The sequence below is a fragment of the Ranitomeya variabilis genome, chromosome 4 (assembly GCF_051348905.1).
Source record: "Ranitomeya variabilis isolate aRanVar5 chromosome 4, aRanVar5.hap1, whole genome shotgun sequence".
Lineage (NCBI taxonomy): Eukaryota > Metazoa > Chordata > Amphibia > Anura > Dendrobatidae > Ranitomeya > Ranitomeya variabilis.
In genome coordinates, this window is record NC_135235.1 from 736,404,587 (window position 1) to 736,424,810 (window position 20,224).

Here is a 20,224-nt window from a genome sequence, read left to right on the forward strand (position 1 = left end):
GGCAGTGGACTTCCGGTACGGGGGAATTGCGATAGATGGGTCAGGTAAGGAAGATCTTTGAGATGGAGGAAAGATGATGAGTTCAGATTTGTCCACATTGAGTTTGAGGAAGCGAGAGGAGAAGGAGGATATGGCTGATATACACTCTGGGATTCTGGACAGCAGAGAGGTGACATCTCGGCCAGAAAGGTAGATCTGAGTATCATCAGCATAAATGTGGTACTGGAATTCATGGAACTTTATGAGTTGTCAAAGGCCAAGTGTATAGATTGAGAAGAGTTGGGGTCATAGAACAGAGCCTTGGGGGACTCCAACAGAGAGGGTGGGTGGCATGAGTAGATAGAGTGGGAGACGCTGAATGTGCAGTTGGAAAGGTATAAGGAGATCCAGAATAGGGCGAGGTCTTTGATGCCAAAGAGGAGAGGGTCTGCAGTAGCAGGCAGTGGTCAACTGTGTCGAAAGCAGAGGACAGGTCTAGAAGGAGGAATAAAGAGTATTGTCCGTTGGCTTTGGCTGTAAGTAGGTCGTTAGTAATTTTGGTCAGGGCTGTCTCAGTTGAGTGATGGGGCGGAAACCAGATTGTACATTGTCAAAGAGCAAGTTAGATGAGAAGTGGGAGGAAAGTTCATCATGGACGTGCTGCTCCGGGAGTTTGGAACCGAATTGGAGCAGCGATATTGGGCAATAGCTGGACATAGCAGTTGGATCGAGGGTTGGCTTTTTAAGGATAGGCGTGATTGTGGCATGTTTGAACGCAGAAGGGAAGGTGCCAGAAGTTAGTGATAGGTTGAAGAGGTGGGTTAGGGATGGGATAAGTGTGGTGAGGTTGGGGAGGAGATGGGATGGGGTCGAGCGCACAGGTGGTGAGGTGCGATTTGGAGAGTAGACAATTAAGCCCCCCTTCAGTGATGTTGGATAGGGAGGTTATGGGGTTTGGGCATTGGTCTGGTATACAAAGGGGTTGTGGTGGTTGAAGACTTGCCTTGTTTGGTCGATCTTATTTTTGAAGTGCGTGGCGACGTTTTGAATAACTGGGGTTGTAGGATAGGGAAGATACGAGGGTTGTGAAGTAGGCCTGTTTAGCAGAGGTGAGAATAGATTTAAAAGCGAGTGTTGCCTGTTTGAATGCAGTGAAGTCGTCTTGCAAATGTGTTTTCTTCCAATGACGCTCTGCAACCCTGGACACTTGCTGGAGCTTTTTATTGGTGTTATTGTGCCAGGGTTGTCTATTGATACGTCGCACTCTGCCATGAACGAGAGGGGCAACCGTGTCAATAGCTGATGCGAGAGTGGCATTGTAGAAAGCAGTGGCAGTGTCTGTGTCGTTGAGTTAGGATATGGATGCCAGTGGTAGGAAAGCCACCTCAAGCCATTTTTATCCCCTCCATCACAGGGGATCGTACATTGAAACATTCCTGAATTTGTGGAGCTTGGTTACAACTTTTAATCAATCTCATGCTACTATCCAAAGACTTTTGAAAAATATTGGTTCATATTGGAAGGTGACCAGATATTCTCAGGTCACATCCCTACCCACCCCAGAATAATTTATAGGCGGAATCGCACACTCCGCAACCTAGTTGCACCCAGCAATACAGTTATTAGCCCCAGTGCCATATCCACGACCCAGCTAACAAAAAATCCCGGCTGTTTTGCTTGCAGATCTGCAAAATGTCTGTGTTGTAACTCCATCAGAAATGGTGTTAAAGAATTCACATCCAATATTAGTAATATTAATTACAGAATCAACTACCATGTTAACTGTCAATACTCATTTGTAATATATCTAATAGAATGCGAATGTGGGCTCCAATACGTTGGCCGTACTATACAGACCATGCACGCAAGACTGAACAAGCATCGCCAAAATATTAGGAATGGTTTTATGATGCACAGCCTATCAAAGCATTTTTTAACCAAGCACCAAAAAAATTTAGAATCTCTTAAACTAACGATTATAGATTTTATACCAGACAATGTATCTGATCGGTATAGGAGCTTGATTAATAGGGAAAGTTTCTGGATTTTTAAGTTGGGGACTCTGGCACCTGAAGGGATAAATATTACCATTGAAAGGGTTAACAAGTGATCTCTCTGTTTTTAAATAATTTTTTATAGTGTTATTTTATTATATGTTGTCTTATTTCGGCTTTTTATCATGTTTTATATTTTAATCAGGTCTAGGGGCTTTATTTAATCTTTTTTATACATGCATAGTTTTGTTCCTATTGTGTTTTTACCATGTGACCTTACTGTTTTATCATGGGACTTGTTCTTATCATGTGACCTGCTGACTGTGAATTTCATTGGATGCTATTTGTTTAAATACCCCTTCCTGCTCTCCATTAATAAACTTCCACCTCATGAAGATGGTTTAACCATTGAAATTCGTTGTGGTTCAACACTAAAATCCGGGTTGTTTTGGTCTCATTTCCAGCCCTCCTAGGACTTATATTACTATTCTTTACTGCATTTTGTATCCTCCTAGAAGGTTAACGGCTGGAGCTGCGGTGGACCTTTTGCGTTCAATTTTAACTGTGACCCTCACAGCACTGCCTAGTGACTGCTTTCTTTTCCCTTGAATTTCAGTGGTGGGATAGAGGCAGAGAGTGTGTGGGCATCTAGGTGTGAAAGGTTTCCGCTGGTGTGCGCATGTTGCTGGACATGGGTGACCGGTGAGAAGGGCAGGGATGACAAAGTGAGCAGACGGAGGCTGGATAGAGGGAGAGGGGAGGTGGTGAAGTTAGATAGAGAGCAGAGACGAGTGAAGACCAGGTCTAGGGTATGTCCGTCTATGTGGGCGGCTGCGGAGGACCACTGAGTAAGTCAAAAAGATGAAGTAAGGGTCAGAAGTTTGGAGGCTGTTGACTGAGGTGTATCAGCGGGGATGTTGAAGTAACCCATGATGATGGTGGGAATGTCAGCAGAGATAAAGTGAAGAAGCCATGTGGAGAATTGGTCAACAAAGGTAGTGGCCGGGCCTGGAGGTCGGTATATGACGGCCACTTGGAGGTTGGAGGGAGAGCAGATGCGGACAGAGTGGACTTCAAAACAGGGTAGGATAAGGGAGGGTAGAGGTGGGATTGGGTTAAAGGTGCAGTTTGAAGAAAGGAGAAGACCCACTCCTCCACCATGTCTGTTGCCGGGGCGAGGGGTGTGGGTGAAGGGGTGGCCGCCATAACACAGCGCATCAGGGGAGGCGGTGTCAGAGGGTATTAGCCATGTTTCTGTGATGCCGAGAAAGGCAAGCTTGTGAGAAGGAAAAAGGTAATGAATCACATGAAGCTTGTTGCAGATTGAGTGGGCATTCCAGAGTGCTCCAGAGAGAGGGAGTAGGGGGGTGGGCATTAGGGGCACGGGTTTTAAGTTGGAAATATTGCGGTAGTTCATATTAGATAGGGAGCGGTAGGAGGGGGTAGTAATGGGAGGCATGAGCTGTGGGGGTCCAGGGTTGGGAGATATGTCGCCAGCAGTGAGGAGAAGCAGAGAAAGGAAGAGCAGGTGGGATAAGGAGAGTGGCCTGCTTGTTTTATGTTTTATTAGGACAGATTTGAGAGGAGGATAGGTGGGTAGGTAAGAGTGAAGGGGAGATGATTATTTGGTTAGAGGGTGCTGGGTTTGTGGATAGCGAAGGAGAGAGAGAATTAGTGGAACAAACAGTGTAAGGGCATATTTAAACATGGTGAAGGAGTAAGATGGGTTAATACAAAAGCTAGATCCAAGTAATAAGAAGTGCTTATTCAGCAGACATACCCAAAAGAGACAGACACATAGTGTGGAGTCTTGACTCCTACCGTGACTAACTTCCGTTTAAATAACTGCATTTCACAATACTTAGCTGCCGTGATACTTTGCTGAGGGGAGACGCATGCCTGCCCCGCATGCATGCCCCCCTGGAATAGACTACTGGCATTACTGTGATTGGCCGACCACATCACGATATCTGGTTTATAGAAGACCCGGAGACGCGATGCTCGGCACACCATCCTCAGGAAGAAGCTATAGGAGGGAGAGCTTAGATTAATGTTCGCCACCCCTAAATATTATAAAGTTGCTTCCTTTTGTCCTTTCATGTGGCACTATAGGGTGTATTTAACATTTTTTAAACTTATTAAATAATTAATTAAAAAACTGACTTGGGATCCTCCCTATTTTTGATAACCAGCCAAGGTAAAGCAGACAGCTGGGGGCTGATATTATCCTGCTGAGAAGGTCCATGGATATTGGTCCGTTCCCAGCCTATAAATACCAACCCGCAACAGTCCCAGAATTGATGCATAACATTAAATCCACCAACTCTGGCACTTTTACTGGTACTTGCCCTGGCGCGTTGGCTATCAGGGTAATATTTTTGCGGATTTATGTCAGCTGTGTATTGTCAGGTGGCATCAATCCCAGCTGTTTGTATTGCAGAGACATCTATCAGACATCCCCATTGCTAACCCAGTAAGCTAAAAAATGCAAAACACACTCCCCTTTTTGCCTATTTATTAGTTTAAAAAAGTCGTGCTAGTCTGAAGCAGTTTACAAGTCCCGACCTGAAAGACATAAAAAGAGAGAAAATAATAAAGACAAGAGACAGTCCATCATTTACCAATTTATTATCTCCACAGCTCCGATGTAGTTCATGGCGTTCCCACGGCGTCCACCGATTCTGTAGTACAACCTATGGAGCCTGAGATAGAAATATAGAAAAAATAATGATGGTGACATTTGTCCAACGTCCACTTTACAACAAGTCACTTTACCGAGTAGATCCCCCCCAGAACTTTAGCAGGTAAAGACCCCAATATCCACAGGTGTCCCTTTAATTGGGGGGAAACTATCACCTCTAATAATCCTCGGACAGTTCTGACAAACATGGAAAAGTGCCCCTTTATGGAGGTGACAGAAAGTCTGTTTAGTCACTTTAGCTTCATAGTATCAGCTCTAATCCAATGGTGAGAGAGCGATTTACTCAGAAGATACAAAAATGATGAGGTTGTTTTAAAAATGTTATATTTGGGTTTTTTTTTGTGCTGTCACCGTATAAGAATCACAATGGTTTTGTTCCTTTTTCGCTGATATATACAAACGACCCAACTATGAAAAACAGGAACCAACGAAACCTGTATAGCTCTCATAGTACGGGGCCCTTTTTTGGCCCTTACACACAGTATAATGTTCACGGTACCCCCATCACCCCCCCACACACTGTATGATGTTGTCACAGTATCACCATATCCCTTCATACTATATGTTTCCACAGTACCGCCATCACCAGTTTTATTTTTTTACATGTTAACATCTTTTTTTGGTGTTTTTCGTGTAATATATGGAAGCCAACGACAAAATGCTAAACAAAATCATCCCAAAGAAAACAAAAACATTGTATATGGAGACATTGGCCTCTGTATCTTCTGTCTTGTTGTTCTTACAAACAATCTTTTCTAAAAGCCTCAAACTTCTGTGTGTGACTCAGACCTGAGATCTAACGTGATAGAAGATTACAGTGCGGGGAAGACGGGAAACCTTTATATAGAGGCCGGTGGGGATGGAGTCAGTGACGGACTCTGGACAAATATGTTTCTAGAGCCGTAGTAGGAGATGAAGATGTCGTCCTCATCATGAAGTAGTTATTTCTCCTGTCACGTGTAATGAATATCTCCTGCAGTATTGCTAATGCCGATTCCAGGGTCGGTAAATGAGGCGAGAATTAGCGTTATGGAAAATGAGTCTATGAGAAAAGTATTCAGCTGCCGACTCCGAGGAAGAAACTGCTTGTTGTCTGTGGCCTAAATATATAGGTTTTATTAGGAGATGTAAAGAAGGAAACTAAATACTGTAAAATAATAAATCTCCTCATATGTTTCCCTTATTATCTCCAGTAATTGTATTATTACACAGGATTGTTATGATGTTACATCGGCTCATCTTCTTCTCATTCAGGTCTCTACAATATCAGATCCTCTCAGTGAAGATCTTCTATAGAAGAGAATTTTCCTGATTTACTCATCAATGATGGATATGAACAGAGACAAGATGGCGGAGAGGATATTACACCTCACCCTAGAGATCCTCTTCCGGCTTACTGGAGAGGTGAGAGATTCTGATGACGTCACATTACATCATTCTTATCTATGGGAATAACAGATGGACAGAACTGGAGAGGTGAGGACTCTGGAAATGTCTGTAGTGAGATTTATTAATGTGTTTCTCCATAACCAGGATTACACAGTAGTGAAGAAGACCTCTAGTGAGCGCTGTCAGGACCCTGTGTCTGAGGGATGGGAAAGACCCCTGAGCCCAATCACAGGGCCTCCACCTCACCCCCTGATACATGAGAACATCAATGACCAGAAGATCCTAGAACTCGCCTACAAGATGATTGAGCTGCTGACTGGAGAGGTGACACTGCTGGGAATGCTGGGACATTATACAGTAACGCTATGAAGGGATCGGGGGGATGACGGTATCATTGTATGTGTCAGGTTCCTATAAGGTGTCAGGATGTCGCCATCTATTTCTCCATGGAGGAGTGGGAGTATTTAGACGGACACAAAGATCTGTACAAGGACGTCATGATGGAGGTTCCCCAGCCCCTCACATCACCAGGTAATAGACAGGACTAAATACACACAGTTTAAAATTATCTGTATGTATAGAATGTATTCAGTCCCTGTATGTGTTTCCTCCAGATCTATCCAGTAAGTGGACAACACCAGAGAGATGTCCCCGTCCTCTTCTTCCACAGGACTGTAAACAAGAAGATCCCAATGTTCCTCAGGATCATCAGGTAGATGGAGAGAAGGTGTCATGAGATCTCCCCTATGATGTGTAGACGGCTGTGAAGGTCTTGTGCTCAGTCTTGTTTTATCCACCAGTATTATATGTTTTATATTTGTGTAATGAGAACGGTGGAGATGGCAGGATTAGAGCTGATCATAGATGTGACTTCTCCATCTGTCTGTGACTTTTACAATATTTGTTTCAGGGTGAAGATCTGACCCATATTAATACTACAGAGACATATGTGAGGGGTGATGAGCGGTGTAAAGAGGAGATTCCTACATACGACTACCCAGGTGAGTAGTGACCACTAAATTCAGAGAAATCACAGATTCTTCTCAGTCACCGGCTGTGGCGGCTTTATCGGTGGTGTAGTGTGGCTTTATCACAATTGTGTGATCACCATTTTGCCTCTAGATCATAACATTCTCCTCCACCCAAAACTGTTCAAATGACTTTGGGCATTGAAGGCCTTTTTTAGAGATCTTACAACATGGAGGATCCACCTACCCCCTGGGATTAGGAGACGCTGAACGTTACCTACCCAGATTTTTAAACTGCAAAGCCAAATGACAGCTTACGTAGAATGTTCTGGCAAGTTAGAAAATAACTTGAAGAAAAATATTATGATGGGCCTGTAAGAGAAAGTGGAGGGTAATGATGCTGTTGGCTTCCTAGATCCCTGATATCTCCTAGGATGACTCTACCTTCTCTCCCTTCTGTGCTGCTGAATGTGATCATACGGTCCCTATAAGACCAGGTCCAGTCTTTCTGGCCAAACTTCACTTTTATGATCGACAACATTAAATGTGCAGTGAGGCCAAGTGTGAATTTATGTACAATAACAACAGAGTTTCCCTTTATCCTGAATGTTGAATTTCTTTTTAAAACCGACTAACTTGAAACAGGGTTGTGATAAACTACATAAAACACTTTACGCCTGGGCCATGATACATCTCTAAGCTGTGTGTGGTTGATGGCTGTAATATACATTTAAAGGGGTTGTCCCCTGTGATGTGGTGCTGTGACAGCGGCACTCAATCAGACCTGGCGTCACTGTCTCCGCCTTCGGACAAACTGAGCATGAAGGGGAAGACAGAGCTGCAGCTCATCCCGGACTTCTTCTTCATGTTCAGTTTGTCCGAAGGTGGAGACAGTGACGCCAGCGCTGATTGGGAGCTGGGCATCACTTGTCATTCTACCGCATCACAGCGCCGCTGCAGCGAGTGCCAACTCCGCTGGAACAAAGCCAGCATGGCAGTTGAGTTTAAGCTTTATTATTTTATCGGGGACGAACATTTAGTTTAAGAAGTGCTTGCCCTAGTGCTGGACAACCCCCTTAATAAATACTATAGATATGCATGTATTGCCAAGTTTTTAACACTAAGGTTCTAATATGGCTTTAAAGAAGGCTACTACTTGTGATATAATGCTTTTTATTTGAAAGTACAAAATTAAAGGAATAGTATGATTGCGAACACTTTGTATATTTTAACATCCAAAGGTTAAGTACATATAAACATCAAATAGATAAAATGATTAAGTATAAAGATTAACTACTTATACTCACATCATCACCAAGCCTCATCCATCTGGAATATCAGAGATACGAGCACCAAGACAGAGAACCCCTGAGAAATTCACAACACTGCATGGGCATCCCCACTTATGCAGGTATCACAACTCAGTACACGTGTACAGGTACCTAACTCTCTGCTTCTAGCTTAGTCATGTTTCTCTGGCCTTATATAGTGATTTACACTGTGTAACTCTGGTTTCACCTTGCCCTTCCCGTGGCCAGCTTTCAAGATAAGATGAAACAGAGATTCCTGGCGAACATCAAACGATGGGCCATAAACTCTGAATATAAAAGCCACAAGAAATAGGTAACTCCACCACAGACAGAGGTTAAATATACCTTCATGTTTTACAAAAACAAACAACAAACATAGAGAAACATAGAACTGTTTGTGAGGTGAAGGCTTTCAGACAATGCGCTAACAGTTCTCAAGATTGTCACTATAAGCGTTCTCTGTTAATGTATAACCAGCAATGCTGCTCTGTAAGGCTATGTCTCCACGTTAAGGCTACGCGGCGTTATCGCCGGAGCGGCGAAGCCCCGCCCCCTTAATGGGACGCGATGGTGCCGGATGTGTACAGTACACATCCGGGATCATCGCACCCCTCGCCATAGGGCCCTGTGATATGCCTTGCGGGGACGCTGCGTCCCCGCAAGGTGTACGGACATGCTGCGTTCTGAAAAGACGCGCAGCATGTCCGGAGTCGCAGGGCCGCCGCGTGCGGGTTTCCACGCATAGTGGAGACGGGATTTAATAAAATCCCCTCCACTATGCTGGAACATCTGGACGCTGCTTGTTTGACGCTGCAGCGTCAAACAAGCAGCGTTTACGTACTGTGGAAACATACCCTAATGGTCTGAATGCATTCTGTATATTTCAATATGGACTCAACATAGAGAAACATAGAACTGTTTGTGAGGTGAAGCTTTCAGACAATGAGTAAACAGGTCTCAAGATTGTGTCACTATGAGCATTTTCTGTCTGTCTGTAAATGTATGACCATCAGTGCTGCTCTGTAATGGTCTGAATGCGTTTTGTATATTTCAATATGGACTCAAAATATCCATTTTTATATTCACACTACAATCCACCCTTGGCTATTTTGAGCCATACATTATTTATACAAGATACCATTCCCTAAGGGGATGGTTTTAGTGGATGATTGACGTAAAGATAGTAATGGAAGTGTACACTGCATACAACAACATGCAAAAATTGCATGCAAAAATTACTATTGTATGTGAAGTTTTGAGTAACATCTTCCATGTCTTTATCTTGAGTAGATACCCCTATCAGCTTTGTCCATAACTGTAATGGGTCGGTATTACCACCGGACAAGTTTCTAATGTATTGGTAGCAGTAGTAGTCTTTGTCAAACACAAATGGCTAGTGTTCATCAGCTGATCCAAGTAAATCCATAGATTTTGTTTGATTTTCCATAAAGCTCCATTTTCCATATTTTGGTCACTCGGCTTTTGGTCTGAAGATCTCTTGGGTAGTGACAGAAGTTGAAATGACCATGCAAACGGTGGCTGCAACGATGCACCATTTCCAGATTTTGATCTAAAAGAAAAAATATATATTACTCTCTGAGATAAAAACTGTCAGTTAACATAAGTTCCCACTTTTATTGCTCGCGTTTCATAACTATCAGCACGTTATCAGCTCCATGAGCAATTACTTCAGCAAGTTCTGAAGGACCTTTCTCTCCCAGGTTTTTACACCATCATTGACAGAATGTGAGGATCCAAATCCTTTATCCAATTTAACCTGATGGGCACCCCTCTGATCTGTGCCCATTGTAGCTTTTTCTCCCAGGTGTCTATATTTCTGGTGTGCCCACTGAGTCAACCAAACAGTCCCTCAGCGGTGTCAGTCTTTTTACTGGATTCAGCGACTGACATTCTGGAATGTTCATCTGCTACTGAGTTGAGTCTTTCCAGTGTACCTGAAGCGCAATAAGCATCAACTTTAACCCCTTTCTGACCTCGGATGGGATAGTACGTCCGAGGTCAGAAGCCCCACTTTGATGCGGGCTCCGGCGGTGAGCCCGCATCAAAGCTGGGACATGTCAGCTGTTTAGAACAGCTGACATGTGCCCGTAATAGGCGCAGGCAGAATCGCGATCTGCCCACGCCTATTAACTAGTTAAATGCCGCTGTCAAACACAGACAGCGGCATCTAACTACCGCTTCCGGCCGGGCGGCCGGAAATGATGGCATCGCCGACCCCTGTCACATAATCGGAGGTCGGCGATGCTTCAGAATAGTAACCATAGAGGTCCTTGAGACCTCTATGGTTACTGATGCAGGCCTGCTGTGAGCGCCACCCTGTGGTCAGCGCTCACAGCACACCTGCATTTCTACTACATAGCAGCAAACATCAGATCGCTGCTATGTAGCAGAGCCGATTGAGTGGTGCCAGCTTCTAGCCTCCTATGGAGGCTATAGAAGCATGGCGAAAGTAAAAAAAAAAAAATGTAAAAAAATATGAAAAAAAAAAAATATATATATATAAAAAAGTTTAAATCGCCCCCCTTTCGCCCCAATCAAAATAAATCAATAAAAAAAATCAAACCTACACATATTTGGTATCGCCACGTTCAGAATCGCCTGATCTATCAATAAAAAAAAGCATTAACCTGATCGCTAAAAGGCGTAATTTGAAACGCCAGAATTACATTTTTTTTGTCGCCGCGACATTGCATTAAAATGCAATAACGGGCGATCAAAAGAACTGTATCTGCACTGAAAAGGTATCATTAAAAACGCCAGCTCGGCACGCAAATAATAAGCCCTCAACCGACCCCAGATCATGAAAAATGGAGACGCTACGAGTATCGGAAAATGGCGGGTTTTTTTTTTTTTTTGCAAAGTTTGGAATTTTTATTCACCACTTAGATAAAAAATAACCTAGTCATGTTAGGTGTCTATGAACTCGTACTGACCTGGAGAATCATATTTGCAGGTCAGTTTTAGCATTTAGTGAACCTAGCAAAAAAGCCAAACAAAAAACAAGTGTGGGACTGCACTTTTTTTGCAATTTCACTGCACTTGGAATTTTTTTCCCATTTTTTTAGTACACAACATGGAAAACCAATGAAGTCGTTCAAAAGTACAACTCGTCCCGCAAAAAATAAGCCTTCACATGGCTGAATTGACGGAAAAATAAAAAAGTTATGGCTCTGGGAAGGAGGGGAGTGAAAAACGAACACGGAAAAACGAAAAGGTCATGAAGGGGTTAAACACCGTCATTTTACTTCTTTCTACAAATGCCCAGATATCTTGCTACAACTCTTTTCCACACATTACAGGATTGTTCCATTCAGCAGTAGTAGGTGCAAGCACACCGGTCTCCTAATCCTGTAATTATTGCGCCCACTGAATGGTTTTGGATTTCCATAAATCAAACAGGCCTCCACCCTTGTATCTACCAAAGCTTTAACATGCTCTCTGCTTTTATTTTTCCATTTAATCACCAAATCTATGTGGGGGCTTCTAACCATTTGTGGGGTGTGGCCAGCAAGTCAATCAATCTTATCTTTTTCCCCATCGATCCTCCATTTCAGATGAAGACATCTTAGGAGGATAAAATGTTGGGATTTGAATTCCTGTCTCAACGATTTGATTTCAGCATAAAGATCCTCAATCCCCGGTGCTGTGGGCTTTGACAGAGATGAAGATGGAGTGGACCCTGTCTCTCCCCGTGTCCTGTCTCGCCCCCACTGTGGAGATTCAGAATCTTTTACTGTAACCTTTTTATTATGTGAAACCCCTGACTTTTTTTATTAAGTCCTCTCTTTTGATACAATTTCCACATCTCGTCCATACCAATCCCGTCTATTTTATCCCTGTGGACGCCATCCTTTATTAAGGTCCTAAACATATATTTCTGGGTAATACGGGTTCTAGGATTGTAATGACTTTTGACATCATCATGCTGCTCTTCAAAGGGAAAATTACCCTTTTGTTTGGGACCCCAATCTAGCAGATCCCTTAACTGTCGAATTGCCTCCAATGTATTAGCGATTGTTTTCCCACTCTGATCTATCAACAGCGTCATCGTGATATGTTCATATGCTGGAGAGGCATTTCTAATGATAAGATCTCTAACAGATACACTTACAACAACTGGCACATAATCATCATAGGTGTTTGCTGAAATAGCTTTTTTCATGACCTCCTCCTTTAGCCTCTGAGCACAATCTTTTAACGTGAACCATGGTTTCTCATTGTGTGGTCAGTCCGCCTCAGATGGCCGCAATGCCATAGCCACAACATCAAGCATACTGCACGCCACATGTAGTTGCTGGATTATCAAGGTACGGAATGCCTCCTTCACTACAGGTTCTGAATTGGACAAATTGTGGGTTATTCAGAGTCCAGTACTACATGAGCCCCCATCTCCCATAATCTGACTGCCCAAGCTGCCAGGGGTTCATTTGTCTTTTGAGAAAAATGATCATGAAGGTCATTAAGCTCCTACTGACTGTAATCTTTTACCACATTCCCATTCTGTTTACCTGTAGCTGTCCCTACAATCCATCTCCGATATATAGGATGGACTTTCACTGGGATAAGAGGAGCATCAATTTCTCTCTTCCCATGGAAATGTTCAGACATGGGATCGGTGATGTTTCGGAGTCAGTTGATTTCCAAACCTCACCATCCCACTGGTCTGGGTTCCACGCTATCCCTGCTTTCGCTATGGCCAAAGCTACTTTCTTTTGTTCACTTCCCCTGTACTCCTTCTGTACTTATACTCGGCCACACGTACGGCAGCCTTTTCTGCAACATGCTAATAACCATCACATCTGTCCATTGACAACTTATTCTGACATCGTGCTATAACAAATGCATTCTGGAAATCACACAGCTGTTTTTCCAATTCCTGGACTTTTGTTAACATATGCATTCTTTTCTCATGCTGTGTTCTATATGCAGACAACAATATCCATCCGGGCCGACCAATAGCAACCAACTCTTTATCTTTCTCCACTTTCACTTTCTGTAGGCATGCAACCACATCAGCAGGTTCAGCAACCTTCAAACATTTGTCCCATGCTTCACCCAAACCAGCACTGTGCGACCACTTGGTTGCCATAAACTGATAGGGAGCCTGTTCCCAACCTGGAATCTCAATAGACTCACTCACAGACACTTTTTTCATAAAGAGAGGCATGTTTTATGCAATATCACACAGAGCCCTGTTAATATTAATAAAAAACTTCTCAGCCTTTTGCGTATCCTGCCGACTATGCCAAATTATGTATTGCCAAGTTTTTAACACTAAGGTTCGGATACGGCTTTAAAGAAGGCTAGTAGCTGTGAAATAACACAATTTTATTTTAAAGTACAAAATTAAAGGAATAGTATGATTGAATAGTATGATTGCGTACACTTTTGTATATTTTAACATACAAAGGTTAAGTACACATAAAGATCAAATACATAAAATATAATAAATATAGTAAATATAAATATTAACTACATATACTCACATCATATTTAACCCTCATCCGTTAGGAATATCAGAGATGCGAGCCCCGAGACAGAGAATCCCTGGGAAATTCACAACACTGCACGGGCGTCCCCACTTATGCAGGTATCACAACACTGTACACGTGTACAGGTACCCAACTCTCTGCTTCTATCTTAGGCTTCTTTCACACTAGCGTCGGCACGGGGCCGTCGCTATGCGTCGGCCCGATGTGCCGACGCACGTTGTGAAAGTAATGCCCGATGTGGGCAGCGGAAGCAGTCTTACGACTCTTCCGCTGCCCCATTGTAATGTCCGGGGAGGAGGGGGCGGAGTTTCGGCCGCACATGCGCGATCGAAAATGGCGGAAACGACGGGCAAAAAAAGTTACATGTAACTTTTTTTGTGCCGACGATCCGCCAAAAGACGACGCAACCGTCGCTCGACGGTTGCGACGTGTGGCCATACGTCGCAATGCATCGCTAATGTAAATCTATGGGGAAAAAACGCATCCAGCAGACAACTTTGCAGGATGCGTTTTTTCTCTCCTAAACGACGCATTGCGACGTATTCAAAACGACGCTAGTGTGAAAGTAGCCTTAGTCATGTTTCTCTGGCCTTAAGGTACCTTCACACTAAACGATACCGGTAGCGATCCGTGACGTTGCAGCGTCCTGGCTAACGATATCGTTGTGTTTGACAGGCAGCAGCGATCAGGATCCTGCTGTGATATCACTGGTCGTTTAGGAAAGTTCAGAACTTTATTTGGTCGTCAGATCGCCGTGTATCGTTGTGTTTGACAGCAAAAGCAACGATGCCAGCGATGTTTTACACTGGTAACCAGGGTAAATATCGGGTTACTAAGTGCAGGGCCGCGCTTAGTAACCCGATGTTTACCCTGGTTACCAGTGTAAAATGTAAAAAAAACAAACAGTACATACTCACCTTCACGTCCCTCGCCGTCTGCTTCCTGCACTGACTGAGCCCCGGCCGTAAAGTGAAAGCACAGCACAGCGGTGATGTCACCGCTCTACTGTTAGCGCCGGCGCTCAGTCAGTGCAGGAAGCGGACGCTGGGGGACGCGAAGGTGAGTATGTACTGTTTGTTTGTTTTTTAATTTACACTGGTAACCAGGGTAAACATCGGGTTACTAAGCGCGGCCCTGCGCTTAGTAACCCGATGTTTACCCTGGTTACCCGGGGACCTCGGCATCGTTGGTCGCTGGAGAGCTGTCTGTGTGACAGCTCTCCAGCGACCAAACAGCGACGCTGCAGCAATCGGCATCGTTGTCTGTATCGCTGCAGCGTCGCTTAGTGTGAAGCTACCTTTATATAGTGATTTACACTGTGAAACTCTGTTTTCACCCTGCCCTTCCAGTGGCTAGCTTTCAAGATAAGATGAAAGAGATACCAGATGAACATCAAACGATGGTCCGTAAACCCTGAATATAAAAGCCACAAGGATTACATAACTCCATCACAGACAGAGGTTAAATAAAACTTCATGTTTTACAAAAACAAACAACAGAGAAACCTTAGGCCATGTTCACACTTTGCGGTTTTTACCGCGGAACCGGCGCAATTTTGCCGCTGCGGGTCCGCTGCAGTTTCCATTGCGTTTACATTTACATGTAAACCTATGGAAACCGCAAACCGCTGTGCACATGCTGCGGGAAAAACCGTGCAGAAACGCAGCGGTTTAAATTCCGCAGCATGTCACTTCTTTGTGCAGAATCGCTGCGATTCTGCACCCATAGAAATGCATTGTTCCGCTTACTTCCCGCATGGGGCTGTGCCCACGTTGAGGGAAGTAAGCGGATAATGTGCGGGTGGTACCAGGGGTGGAGGAGAGGAGACTCTCCTCCAGGCCCTGGGAACCATATTTGGGTGTAAAATGAAGAATTAAAATAAAAAATAATGTTATACTCACCTCTCAGCGCTGCCCGCGGCCGTCCGGTCAGAGTTGCTGTGCAAACAGGACCTGACGTGACGTCGCGGTCACATGACCGTGACGTCACGAAGGGTCCTTCTCGCCCAGCATCTTTGGAGCCGGACCGGGTGCAGCGCCAAGGAGATCAGGACGCCGGAGGGTGAGTATATAACCTTTTTTTTTTTTTTTATTTTAACATTACTATTGATGCTGCATATTGCTGCATATGCAGCATCAATAGTATAGGAGTAATCCCGCAGCGGAAACCGCGGAACAAACCACGATAAATCTGCAGGGATAACCACAGCGGTTTTGCCCTGCAGATTTATCAATTCCGCTGCGGGATAAACCCGCAGAGCACACCGCAGAGTGTGCACATAGCCTAAAACTGAGGTGAGGTGAAGGATTTCAGACAATGAGTTAGGCTACGTTCACATTTGCGTTGTGCGCCGCAGCGTCGGCGACGCAACGCACAACGCAAATGTGAACGTATGCACAACGCAGCGTTTTGTGACTCATGCGTCCACTTTTGCTTGGTTTTGGGCACAGAAAAAACTGCAACTTGCTGCGTCCTCTGCGCCCCCTGACGCATGCACCGCACGACACATGCGTCACAAAACGCAAGTGCAACGCATGTCCATGCGCCCCCATATTAAATATAGGGGTGCATGACGCATGCGGCGACGCTGCAGCGCCCGACGCTGCGGCGCAGAACGCTAATGTGAACGTAGCCTTAACAGTTCTCAAGATTCACTATGAGCGTTGTCTGTTAATGTATAACCAGCAATGCTGCTCTGTAATAGTCTGAATGCATTCTGTATATTTCAATATGGACTCAACATATCCATTTTTATATTTGCACTAAATGACACTGATATATGAATTGCCAAACGTCAATGTGTATGGCAGGGTAGAGTAGTCAGGGGCACACGTACGCTTAAGGAGATGATCAAATATATGATGAAGCCATACTGTGTCTTGGATTTGTACTGTGTTGGATGATGCAGAATCAGCATCGTTCCGGCCAGCAGCGCTAATCCTAAAACCTGCTTGAAAAGGAAAAATCTGCCACCCTGTGACTGCATGATATCACTACACTGCCGGCTCTCTTCTATTGCAAAAAAGAATGATATTATCCAGCATGTTCCTGAGACTTCGGTATCCCGAAGTCTCAGGGATAGCTTTTTTTTTTGCAATAGAAGAGAGCCCGGAGTGAAGTAACATTATGCAGACGTAGGGTGGCAGCTTTTTCCTTTTCAAGCAGGTGGCAGGATCAACGCAGCCGGCAGGAAGGCTGCTGACTCTGCATCATCCAACATAGTACAAATCCAGGACATAGTACGGCTTCATCATTGATTTGCTCAAGTGTACGTGTGCCCCAGGCTACTCTACCCAGCCATACATGTAGACGTTCAGTAATTCGTATACCAGTGTCATTTTTGTATGTAGCGCATATCTATTGTATATATTTACTGCATTTCTGCCCATTACGCACGAGAGCAAGCAGGTGCATCCGCATCTGCAGCTTCATAACACTGACAGGCAGTGGTAATGCCAGTGCAATCAAATTTATGTCCCTGTAATATTCAAAGTGCTGCCCATTGTGTTGGATTATCAATGCAACCCTCTTCTCCAACTCTTGATACACTGATAGCAACACCACGGAATAAATGATAGCATAGGCTTCCAGTATCCATTGTTTCAGATGCTGCACATCTTATATCTTCACAGCATAGACAATTGTCTTCAGATGACCCCAAAGCATCTGAAACAACGTATGCTGGAAGCCTGTGCTAGCATTTCTTCTGCTGTGTTGCTATCAGTGTGTCAAGAGTGGGAGAAGAGGGTTGCATTGACAATCCAACACAATGGGCAGCACTTTGAACACATTTTATAAGTGGTCATAAACTTGTAAATAACTCTTGAAAGAATAAAGTTACGTTAAACCCAAGCACACCATTGTTTTTTTTGTGAAATTCTTAATAAGTTTGTGTCACATGACCCTCTTCCCATTCAAAAAATAAAGTTGGATCCAAAATGGCCGACTTCAAAATGGCCGCCATGGTCACCACCCATCTTCAAACGTTTTCCCCCTCCCATATACTAATGTGCCACAAACAGGAAGTTGATATCACCAGCCATTCCCATTTTATTTAGGTGTATCCATATGAAAGCCCTGATTTCATGGATTCACTTCACTTCATCAATTCATTATGCTTTTGATCCTAAGGAATTCAGATTACTACACAATCTCTACTGAAATGGATACTTTCTCTACTCTTCTGGTCAGAACTCATAGTAGCTCCAATGGTCCACCAGAAGTACAACTGCGGTTTAATGTTGAAGTTCTTCCCCCAAACATTGTCAAATATTTCTTCTTGAAACTCATATAACAGAAAATATTGTCCCTTACGATAGTTTAGATTGCCAAGAGCCACTGAGCCCCATACTCTAATTACCTGTCAGGGAGAGACTAGGTGAGCGAGAGCTAATAACCCGGGCCCCTGCAGTTTCCCTCAGACTAGGGAAATCCTGACTGACCCTCTACCTGGAGTTTACACAGAAGGTGTGCATGTCCAGGCCTCGAACCTCCCCCTGTCTCCTGAGCTCAGCCCTAGGCTGAAACCTCCGCCCACCACTCGGTGAAGATGTTATTCCCCAGTACCCACAGTTAGCACAGACAAGGATAAAGGAAAATATACACCACGCCACAGTCACTCAGGAATACACTATAAATGTGCAGGGCAAAATAAATACAAATATAGGAAGGAGTAAATTAGACAAAGGAAAATACACCACCAGCAACGACTCTCCAACCACCAGCTCTCCTCACCAGACCGAGATAACAACGCACAAGGCAGAAGCTATAATCGGTGACGCCCAAAGATCAGGAGAACTATTTAAAGGCAGTGGGCATGGCCCAGCTTCCAATCCAAGGATTAGGTAAATTAACCCCGGAACAGCTAGATAAAATCTAGCAGACGCCAATGAGCAAATAGTGGTCAAAAGTGGAATTACCGCTGTCTGTCAGACGACCTGGTCTGAACAGCGTCCGACATGACAGTACCCCGCCTTCTACGAGGGACCCAGGGCCCTCACGGCTAATAGGACCCGGCTTGTCCTGATGACGGCGGTGAAACAACCTGACCAGCCGGTCAGCATGAACGTCCGAGGCTGGTACCCAGGACCTCTCCTCAGCCCCATAACCACGCCAGTGTACCAAGTACTGTAAAGTGCGACGCACTACACGAGAGTCAACCACCTTGGAGACTTCAAACTCCAAATTACCATCCACCAAGACTGGAGGTGGCATAGGCGCCACGTCCACAGAACCCACCACCTTCTTTAGAAGAGATCTGTGGAACACGTTGTGTATCTTATCCACCGTAGGGAGCTCCAATCGGTACGCTACTGGGTTAATGACGGCGGTGACCCTAAATGGACCAATAAACCGTGGAACCAATTTAAGGGATGGTATTTTGAGTCTTATGTTTTTTGTGGATAACCACACCCAGTCATCCACACTCAGGTCCGGACCTGGCACACGCCTACTGTCAGCCACACGTTTTTACCTAGCACCCACACTCAATAGGCGCTGTTTAACTCTCCTCCAGACTGATGACAATTGTGTTCCTAACTGGTCCTCCTCCGGAACGCCGGAAGAGCCCCTCTGACTCAAGGTACAAAATTGAGGATGTAGCCCGTAAACACAAAAAAACGGAGACTCCCCAGATGACTCCTGGCGGTGATTATTGATGGCAAACTCAGCCAAAGGAAGAAAGGTAGACCACTCCTCCTGGTTATCAGAGACAAAGCAGCGTAAGTACTGTTCCAAATTTTGGTTCATACGCTCAGTCTGACCATTTGACTGAGGATGAAACGCCGAAGAATGAGACAACTTGATCCCCAGCCGTGAGCAAAACGCTTTCCAAAATTTTGCCACAAACTAAGACCCCCTATCAGACACGATGTCAGACGGAACACCATGAAGTCTGACCACCTCCTGCACAAATACTTGGGCCAGAGTCTTAGCGTTAGGCAACGCAGGCAAAGACACAAAGTGCGACATTTTAGAAAACCGATCAACAATCACCAAGATGACCGTGTTTCCAGCTGATGAGGGCAAATCAGTGATGAAATCCATGGAGATTTCCATCCATGGTTTACCAGGTACCTCAAGAGGAAGTAGTGTGCCAACAGGACGGGAGCGAGGCGTCTTAGCCCTAGCGCACATGGTACAAGCTGACACGTATGAGACCACGTCCTGTCGGATCTTGGGCCACCGAAACCGACGTGACACCAACTCCAAGGTACCTCTAACCCCTGGGTGACCAGCCAGGACAGCATCATGATGCTCCGCCAAAACCTTTAGGCGGAGATGAAACGGTACAAAAGATTTGTTGACGGGAAGCTCAGATGGTACCTCCTCCTGAGCCTCGGCAATCTCAGCCTCAACCTCGGTAGTGAGA

At 44.6% G+C, this 20,224-nt stretch overlaps 2 protein-coding genes across 6 annotated transcripts in view; one reads left to right on the forward strand and one right to left on the reverse strand.

Moving 5' to 3' along the window:
- Window positions 1-20,224, reverse strand: part of LOC143768012 (oocyte zinc finger protein XlCOF7.1-like) — a 281,134-nt gene that overhangs the window by 119,325 nt on the left and 141,585 nt on the right. The window lies entirely within an intron of this gene.
- LOC143768002 (uncharacterized) overlaps window positions 1-20,224 on the forward strand; it is a 579,067-nt gene that overhangs the window by 1,300 nt on the left and 557,543 nt on the right. The window contains exons 2-6 of the mRNA XM_077256622.1: window positions 5,929-6,078; window positions 6,208-6,387; window positions 6,471-6,594; window positions 6,678-6,775; window positions 6,974-7,064. Coding sequence (XP_077112737.1) covers window positions 5,998-6,078; window positions 6,208-6,387; window positions 6,471-6,594; window positions 6,678-6,775; window positions 6,974-7,064 — 574 coding nt within the window. The 5' untranslated portion in view covers window positions 5,929-5,997. The remainder of the gene's footprint in view (window positions 1-5,928; window positions 6,079-6,207; window positions 6,388-6,470; window positions 6,595-6,677; window positions 6,776-6,973; window positions 7,065-20,224) is intronic.